The sequence below is a fragment of the Psammomys obesus genome, unplaced genomic scaffold (assembly GCF_907164565.1).
Source record: "Psammomys obesus unplaced genomic scaffold, mPsaObe1.curated_primary_1811, whole genome shotgun sequence".
NCBI lineage: Eukaryota > Metazoa > Chordata > Mammalia > Rodentia > Muridae > Psammomys > Psammomys obesus.
The window spans coordinates 11,399,799-11,409,798 of record NW_026596244.1 but is presented as its reverse complement, the minus strand read 5'-3'; the positions used below and the strand labels follow the sequence as shown (position 1 = coordinate 11,409,798).

The window sequence follows — 10,000 nt, the reverse complement described above, 5'->3', positions numbered from 1 at the left end:
TTCAAAATGAGTCTAGCCATGTGCTCCTTGAAAGAAACATGAGGGCAGGAGAGATGGGCCACTCAGTAACGTTCAGATCCTCAGCACCCACGTTTAACAGCACAATAACACACTCCTCTGAGCTCACTGCTGGGGAGAGACAGGCACATCAGCCATCTAGGAGAGCAGCAGGCTCCAACGTCAGTGCTCTCCAAACCCAGGGTGCGTTGCTACAGAAGACACCTGATGGGAGCCTCTGCCCTCCACACGTACGTGCACACACATTTGCTCATATCTACACACTCCTAAACAGGCACACGCACGCACATATTCACACTCACGCAAGAGAGACAGAGCCTCTGAAACACCCCGCAATGAGTTAGGCGGCTCCATCTCACTGCTTTGCTCTTAGGGAGAACACTCATCCTACTCAGATGATAATAATATCTAGGTTTTCTGTTTAAAATTTCTGCTCCCATAATCCACCTAGCACACCGCCAGACTCGTTATCCACACACATCAGTTTTATCCGATCACATCACTGATCAGACCTTCATCTTCTACCTTAGTTCTGGCAGTAGCCAGGCTTAGGCCACTCTCTCATGTACTACATTCTTTCACAAACTACCTGCTCAGGGACTCACCCACAGCCAGCATTCCCTTACCCACACTGCCCTTGCCGGGGACATCTTCTGCTGTCATTTACTGGGTAGAGCACAAGAGGAAAAAAACACAACCCATGAGATGCAATTACAAACAGACTTCTATCCCTCCTACTTAAATCTGTCTGGGGCAGTCAGTTGCTCTTCCTCTGTCCCAAAGTGAAAATTCAGGAACCTGCAATGACTTCCATTGTCACTATCAATCAGTAGTTAATAAATCTCTTCTGATACTCAAAGTCACCATCTTAATAAAACATGAAGGATATCAAACTCTGAGCTCATCATGAAGTTAAGGCAGGATGCATGCCCGAGTCAGAAGTGGCTGGCTTCTTCTCTTTCTCTTTGTTTAGCTCTTGTCCTTCCTCACCTCACTCGATGGAGTTTCCAAATGGTCCAAGCAAGGAGAGAAGGAAAGAGAGTGGGCAGGAAGCTTGACCTGAGGTGTCATCATGACCTGGCATAGACACCCTAAAACTGTGCAGTAGTTTAAAGGTCATTTCTTTTCCAGTTGTGTCAGGCTGCTTTCCATGACCATAACAGATACCCAAGAGAACCAACCTAAAAGGGTTTGGTTTGGATCATAATTTGAGCTTAATACGGGTCACCGGTAGTATAGTACAACTCCAGATTGTATCTCCTGTGTTTTGTCTCCTGGCAAGCTGATGATCCTATCTGACAAGGGGAGTGTGAGCAACAGAATGTTGAAAAGTTCCTTATGCCTTGTTGTCCTTTGGCCCTGTTGTTTCGGCCTGTGGGGAGAAAGCCCTCTCTGATGATAGCAAATGGCAGAGGAAGCAAAGAGAACGAATATGGAATGCAGTCCCAAGATCCCCTTCAAAGACACCCAAAAAGAACCCTATATTTCCCCTCAGGCCTTGTCTCCTAGGATCTAAGTTTCACAGTACCACACAGGCTGTAGACCACACTATAATCGAATGGGCCGTGAAAGGTTTAAGACACAAACATAGAAGGTATATTGTTGGCTGCTTTGGAGCAACTTTATACTTTCTAATCTGAAGCTGCCTTGGTGGCATCTTCACTCGGAATGTTTGTTACTGACTCGTGTCTACTAAAGAACTGGAGGCATGCCCTATGGTTCTGAAAAGACAGAACCTAAAACAACACCTTGGTTCTCTCTCAGAACCTCCTGAAATCCAGGGAAAACATTAAGTTGCTCAGCCTACAATCTTCAAGAATGTGGTTACTCTCCTCTTCAGGAACTGTTCCTTCATTCTGCTGCCAGTCATTTTTTCCTTCAGGTTTCTCACATGGCTGACAGACATGAGTCTTCTGTGAGACTTATTACCTCAGGAAACCAGTACCAGGTTCTCCGGATAGTCAATAGTCCCCCCCCCCCCAAAAAAAAAAAACAAAAAAACCTGTAAATCAACGGCAGCTCCCTCTTTCCTCTCTAACCTGCCAACCTTCTATAACAAGATGGGTCTCCCTCATACAACCCACATGAAGTTTACAGTTCCTATGGAATGCAGCGTTTGTTGTTATTTTACAGGTTAAACTTACATTGTAGTTTCTTGTTATAAATTTCTAAAGTTGTCCACCTCCAGATCTGCTTCTCCAAATTACCAGGTTTTCTCCTGGTGCCATCCCAATTGCAGCTGTCCTGAGAGGTGCCATGCCCACGTTGTCCAGGTCCTTGAACGCCTGCTCTACATTTCGCAGACTTGTGTGTTCAAGCACGTGGAGATCCTACTGAGCTATCTTTTCTTGTGGAAGATACACAGATTCCCCTTAATGAGGCCGAGTGGCTGGGAATGCAGGATGGTGGCAGGGCCGCTTTCAGTATATGTGAGGCCCTGGGTTCAAACCCAGGACCCTCCATGCACAAAAAGGAGTGAGGTAATAAAAAGCAAGAGAATGAGCCTTCGGCCCACAGGAAGCTTTTTCCGCTATTTTTTAATGTGCTGACCCAAAGGAGAGCCAGCTGAGGAGTGCAGGAAAAGCAGTCAGAAGTGACAACTATGAGGCACACACATGTGGGTCTAGGAAATTGTGTTGAATGAACATTCATCACTTGAAAGAGAAGAGAATCAATAAGCTGTGACTCTGTAGACCAAAGGCTTCAAACATGCACTTTCTTTAAAAACTTGAACACAAAAAAAAGATGTAAAACTCTAGGAAAGTCAGAATGTTTGAATTCAGCCACCCCAAATGTGCCCAGAGGTTCCAGTGGCAGCAGCTCTGCTGTCCCCATGTGCCAGCAGGCTTCACTGACCTGCATGAGCAGGAAGACAAGACCTCCCGTGCCCTCAGCATGTGAGCCCTACGGTGGCGTGTGCATTGTGCTGCCCTGCATCAGATGCGTTGTTCTGTTTTGAGGCAGGGTGTTGGCATGCCGGCGATTCTGTTGCCGCCCTCAGGGACCCAGAGGTGGCTGATGCCATCACCCACCATCATCATCTGGGCCAGGCGGCTGCCAGATGAAAGGACACGCTCATTTGACATGTCACGCCCACAAACAGTAGTGACCAGAACAGGAGACCATCAACACCAATCCCTTATTAATTATTGACACCTCCAAACTCTCGCCTTGTTCATTTTGTGATGCTATGAAGACTTATCAGGTATCTGGGGGATAAGCTGTAGCAGGAGAAAGGACTAGAAGAGCCAAAGAACATCTTGAGAAAAATACATTTATGCAATATTTCATTTAAAATAAAAGATGAGTTTAAAACTCAGTAGTTAATCTGGTGCATCAAAGAGGCTTGTAGCGGTCTGAATGAAAGAATGTGTATTTATCTTACTCCTTTTTTCTTTAGCTTAAAAAACAGTCCCAGTGGTGGAAAGAACACAGGAATTAAAGTTCAATAAGAGAAGCAAGTGTCAGGTTTATTACTTTGTCCACAAGTGAGGGTATCTGAACCCCTAATTTGTATGTGGACATAAAAATGTTTCCTGTTCATCTACTAAAGTTGCCAAAAATCTCATGTATGAAAAAAAGGCTTAACATACTTATGTGAGACCTGATCTTAGCCACTTTTTCTGTATATTGTCTGTTTCTACCTTTGGGCATGTCACCAGATCCCTTCGAGTTTAATTTCTCCCTTCGCTCAGCGAGGCAGCGGATTTGTAAAGATCTTTCCATTTCTACAAGTCTATGACCTTGCACTGAAAGCACTCGTGAGGAATTCTCTAACCTGCTTTTGTTTCCTCTGCAAACAACATTTACTCATTAGGTGTTCGTGATTAACTTCAGATTCTGTCTCGCATGTACAGGAAAAGTTATTTGTTTGGCATGAGCAGGTTCACATCCTTTCTAAGACGAGGCATGGTATTAATTTATTAACTGCATAGCAGAACATCCAACGTTAAGCACAGGAGAGTGGCAATCATGAAGGATTATGAAAATCATTGCATGGTAAGAAGTCTGAGCCTGAAGCTGACATTAGGAAAGACTCTGCTCTGGGAACAAAGAAAAACAGCCCGGGCTACATTACTCATCTGTACGGAAGTCCCCACCGTCCACACAAATGGAAGAGTGCAGGAACACTGGGATCTGCTGCCCTGGGCTGGCACCTAGCCGCACATTTCGTTATTTATTTTTCTGTAGTGCAAAGCTTGAACTTTGTATATAATACAACTAAACTTAGGTTGAGCGGCATAAAGCTGTTCCTCCAGGCAGTGCCGAGAGGGATGCCTGCCTGTGTTAGCCACTGATGGGCTGCACCAGCACCAGCGTTCGGAATATTAAGCATTGTGAATGTGCCACACAGACGGTCCTGCTTCCATTTTCTGCCTCAAATAAACGACTCTCTCTCCCCGCATGTGTGTGTGTCTGTGTGTATATGTGTGTGTCTGTGTCTGTCTGTATGTGTCTGTGTGTCTCTGTGTATATATGTGTCTGTCTGTGGGTGTCTGTGTGTATATGTGTGTGTGTGTCTCTGTGTGTGTTTGTGTGTATATGTGTGTGTGTGTGTCTGTGTTTGTGTGTATGTGTGTGTGTGTGTGTCTGTGTGTGTATGTGTGTGTGTGTCTGTGTGTGTCTCTGTGTGTGTTTGTGTGTATATGTGTGTGTGTGTGTCTGTGTTTGTGTGTATATGTGTGTGTGTGTGTCTGTGTGTGTATGTGTGTGTGTGTCTGTGTGTGTCTCTGTGTGTGTCTGTGTGTGTCTCTGTGTGTGTCTGTGTCTGTGTGTGTCTGTGTGTGGTTAGGTCAGAGGTCTACACTGGATGTTTTGCTCTGTTGCTCTCTACCTTATCATTTTTTTTTTTTTGAGACTGTGTCTCTCACTGAACTGGCAGCCAGCAAGCCCTGAGGAGCCTCCTAGTCGCACAGATAGCCCCAGATAAGATTACAGCCACTGTATTTGGCAATTGAATTGCTCTTAAGTGAAAAATAATTAAGTAAATAAGATCAAAGCTAACTGATGGCTGCTTTATGCTACTGTGAAGAGGCCTTCAAAGATGGAGGCTGCTGGTTGTGGTAGCGCTTGCCAAGTAGGAAAAATGTGCAGAGGCAGGAGGATCATTACAAGTTGGAGGCTTGCAAGGACTTCACCTTGGGTCAGCAAGATGGCTTGGCTGGTAAGAGTGTTTGCATGAAAACCTGAGTTCACCTCAAAGTGAAAGGAGAGAACTGTGTTTTGATACCTGTTCGCTGATCTTAACATGTGCGCGCGCACATACACACACACACACACACACACACACACACACACACACACACACACTGTAAAACCAGATTGAAGAGGAATGAGAAATAGCTACGTGTAACTTATAAATAGAATAAAAATACATGAGAGGAGAGCTATTAATAAATCTACTTCTTGTGTTTCTTCTGCTTAAAACTCAAAACAGAGTGCTCTGGTTCTGCCCACACCAAAGCAAGCCAGTGGACTGAGCATGAGAACACTGAAAGATCCAGTCAGTGTCTCTCTCCTGCTGCCTCAACGCAGTCTACAAAAAGGTTCTTTGAATGAGCAACAAACACAGAAAACCAGAAACAGCGCAGGAAGATAAACCCTCAAGAGAAGACAATCACGACACCGCCACATCCACTCCAGTTTCCTTCCAAATATTTCTTTCCCCAGAAGAACACAGTAAGTTTTCAGGGCACTCATCCTGGTTGTGGCACAAACACATCAGTGACTGATATCTTCTTTTAGAAAAACACAAGCCCCCAACAGAAATTATATAGGCGTTCAATAGCATGCCTGGTACAAAAACAAATACAAATAAAGGATGAATGAGACTGAAAGCAAGAGATGGGTGAGTGTTTTGAGAACCAGTGATCAGGTAAGTGACTCACTGAGTCAGCATTTTTACTCTACAGGACTACACTATCTTCCCAGCTATGGAGGAATTCAGGCTCCAAGTGGAGAATAATAATCAGGGGTACTGAGATTAGATTTGAAAATCCCCATTGTAAACAGAGGCACTCACCCTTGAAAAGAAAGGAAGAAAGCCAGAGATGAAAGGAGGAGAGAAAAACTAAACTGTCCCCACAGGCTAAGAAAAGAGGAGAGCTCTTAAAAGAAGCCAAAGAAAGGCACAGGGTTCCTGGCCATGTTGTGTCACAGAGAGGATTTTAAACCAATTTTGTTCCTTATTATCAACATGCAAATCCTTGGGAGGTTGCAGTACAATCCAAATCACTTTCCAATTATTTCTGTTGCATTCATTCATTTATTTCACAAATATTTACTGACAGAGGTAGTGTCTCAGGACTGTTTTTATTATTACTACTGGCTTTGGTAGAGATTGGCTTTATGGCAAAAGAAAAGTTACTAAAACACAACGACTCCACAGCAGAATAACCATATTTCAATACTGTGCCTTCCATTCTTTGAGAACACTTGTCTCCAGAGCATGTGATATGGCCATTGTGGAAAAAAAAATACAGAGATTCCACAAAGTTAGAAGTAGCAATCTCATGTCTGAGTATGTTTCCAATAAAAATAAAATCAATATACCAAAGAGACACTTGCCCTGTTTTTTTATATTGTAGCGTTATTCATAATTACCAGGATATGAGATGGACCGAAAGCTCAATCAGTGTGTGGGTGAGGAAAACATATGTATGTACATACAGCTAGTTAACCTTCCAAAGGGTATTCTATCGCTTCTGTAAACATGAATATCCTGGAAGACAAAATGCTAACTGAAAAGGGCCCTACATAAAAAGACAAACACTGATCTCCTTTTATGTGGAAGTCAAAAGAAAAAGTCAGTTTCTCTCTGAGAACAAAGGAAGTTGCCAGGGACTAAGCCTGGGAGAAACAGAAGGACCAAATCAAAGGGCATTTTGTTTTACTCAAACAGAATGAAATTTCTGAGTATCTATTGTACAAGATAGTTATTATGATTAATAATAATATGAAGACTTGGTTACTTAAAACAGATCTTAATTATGCTGACTACAAAAGACTAGAGGTATTTGAGGTGACAAGAGTAATCAGCTTGATGTCAGAATCTCACAATGTATATAGACATTGAGACCTTCCTGGTACTCTGAAAACAATCACCACCTTCTCAGTTTCACCATATGAACGTCTGGAGCACAGTGGTACAGGCTGGAGACTGCCTGTTCTCTGGAGAGCTCTTTCCCACAGCTGGCAATGACACTGTTCCACTCTCAGAAGGTTAAAACAGAACATTGGCAGCCCTCCTGGATCACTCCCAGTTTGTGATTTAGTGCAATCAAATCCCAAATGCTGTTTGCCTGAGAAATATCTTTCACCCAAAAGCATAACCTTCAAACCTGCCAACAACAGTAACCCAAGGCTGCTTCCATTACAAATTTGCTTTTTGCTTTAAAAAAAAAAGAAAAAATCCCTCTGATGTGCCCCTAGATAAGGACCTGAAGCCCTCTCTGTGGTTGGTAACAGCATTTGCTATGTAGAGGGTGCAAGGGAGGGAGGCACGGAGCTGCCCGTGGCCCACGGGGACAGAAATCTCTCTTGTGAGCAGAATCCCAACAGCTCATTCTTCAAGCTCTTCCGGGAGAGCCAGGACGATGAGTGTGCTGTCTTTTAAAAACAATCTGCTAAATGCTTTTAGATCCGGTCTCCTGATTATGGCTGACTTATATATTTTTTGGCAATGTTACTGCCCTACGGGGCCTGACTACGACAGGCAGTTAAGGTCTTCAGTTAAGATGAATTTTGTAAAGGCCTAGATAAGCAGACCAATTTCCTACAAAGTATTTTCCTCTGATCTTTATAACATTAAGGGGACCACGTCAGTGAGCTATTTTGAGCAAGGAAAGTTTTGCTTGTAGAGACCACGGGGTAAACAACTCACCCCAGATGTCGGGTCTCAAGCCAGAGCGGGCACACCTTGCAGGCAGGAAGAGGAGCTGGGTGATGACTCCGGGTGGAAAGGACAAACTAAGTGCACTGAATTTCCTGTGCCCGCAAGGACCGGCTTGTCATAGCTGTGGTCCTCACAAGGAACACAATGTACAATGTTTGGCGTGGCCCCTCAATGGCATGATAGAACATCCTCGTGGAGGAGAGCTAGCCTGTGCAGACACACAACACACTATTAAAGTAGATCTGCATTCTGGACATTTCTCAGATCTGGCAAGAACTGAAAACTCTGGCTTGTCTCGAGGTCTTGTTTGGGGCCAGAATATCTATAATTATCTCCAATGTTACTTGAAATCTTACGTCTTCTATTCAAATATTCCAAACATTATTTAGATGACAACAGACATAGGAAAGAGAACTTAACATCTTAAATGTCTATCTCTAAAAAAATTCAGACCATTGGGTTCTTTGTCAGATAGACAGGCTTTCGCTATTATTTCAGAATCAAAGAAAGTAAGAGCAACAGGCCTGAAGAAACACCAGGGCTGGCACACAATGGCACTGAGCCCTGTCCCAACACTGGCCACTCAGACGCTGAAGAAGGGAGGTTAAGTTACCCACAGATGACATGCACTCACACACACAGCTGGATGATTGGCCCTACTGTGAAACCAGGGTCTCTAAAGAGTCACAGATCTTGGATAGCAGAAGTGAGACTCACACGGGTCCCGGCTAACAAAGCACCATCCCATTTCGACACAGAGTGGTGCCCTCTGGGTGGTCAAACCCTGCCACATGCCTACTGTTGACAGAACATCGCCCGTCCTAATTCTGGATGGTAGGTAGTTAAGTCTGTTAACAGGGTAGAGCCGTCCCTAGCTCACATACCTGTGGCGGAGTCGATGGTGAAGAGTGACGGCTGGTCCTCCCGGATGAGTTCATAAGTCACCGTTCCATATATCCCAGAATCCCGGTCACTCGCATGAACATGGATGATCTCGGTCCCCAGCGGGGTCTGGCCGCTGATGCTCGTCTCGTAGGTGGATGGATTAAAGGCAGGGACATTGTCGTTCACATCCTCCACTTCCACCCGGACGAAGGCTTGGGCACTAAGACCACCCTATGAGATGAGCGAGCAATGATTACAGCTGGGCTTCTGTGGAAACTGGAATCCAGCCTAACTAACTACGCCGCCCCGCCAAAAGACTTCGAAACAACAAGGTGTGGTGCGGTGGTGGGGTATTCGGGTATGGGTGCGTGTGACAGGGAGATAAAATAACTAGCAAAGACCCTGAGATAGACTTCTGAAGCAATAGAACACATGTATTCATATTCATATGGCTTGGTTGCTCTTAAGTTATGAATTCCCAGCCTTTAGTATAGTAAGAAAATCTCATTAGGAAGTGATGTGAGGAAGTACACCTACGGAGGGGAGCTAGTCTGTGTCACCTAGGAAAACAATGCTTCATAAGCAGGTGAAAAGCACGTACAAAGCCCCTGAAGCAGGAATGCAGCGCCTTGAGCTGGTCCGTTCAGGGACAGATGGAAGGCATGGGCCTGGTGCTGCAGGATAGAGTTGGCTCAGGACACTGGGGTCGCGGGACGACAGGGCTCATCACCATTACAGAGTTCTGAGCACACAGGTGGCTTGCTTTAACTTTACGTGTTTTCTTTTTTGTTTTGTTTTGTTTTTTTCAAGACAGGATTTCTCTGTGTAGCCTTGGCTGCCCTGGACTCACTCTGTAGACCAGGCTGGCCTCAAACTCACAGAGATCCTCCTGCCTCTGCTTCTCTGAGTGCTGGGATTACAGGTATATGCACTGGGATCATCAGGTTTGGCATAGACAGTGAACTTGGTGAGGAAAGGGCCAGCAAAGCAATTTGTCCTTCAGCAATGGGGTGTAATTGCCAAGTTACAGGGGGTGATGAGAGGACTGGAATTAGCCTGTAATGTCTCGGGCCCTGTGAGACCTGGCTGGCCAACTGCCCCAAAGGAGGTACCAATTCGCAATACTAGACTTTTATTTGTTTGAGTGTGGTTCTGTTGAGTTACAGAACACAGACTAACACAGGAAGAAGAAGAAGAAGAAGA

The 10,000-nt window shown here is 44.7% G+C and overlaps 1 protein-coding gene across 1 annotated transcript in view; it reads right to left on the bottom strand.

The window, feature by feature from the left end:
• The window catches only part of Dchs2 (dachsous cadherin-related 2), a 214,677-nt gene that overhangs the window by 84,668 nt on the left and 120,009 nt on the right, over positions 1–10,000 (bottom strand). The window contains exon 3 of the mRNA XM_055596585.1: positions 8,797–9,028. Within this exon, the coding sequence (XP_055452560.1) occupies positions 8,797–9,028 (232 nt within the window). The remainder of the gene's footprint in view (positions 1–8,796; positions 9,029–10,000) is intronic.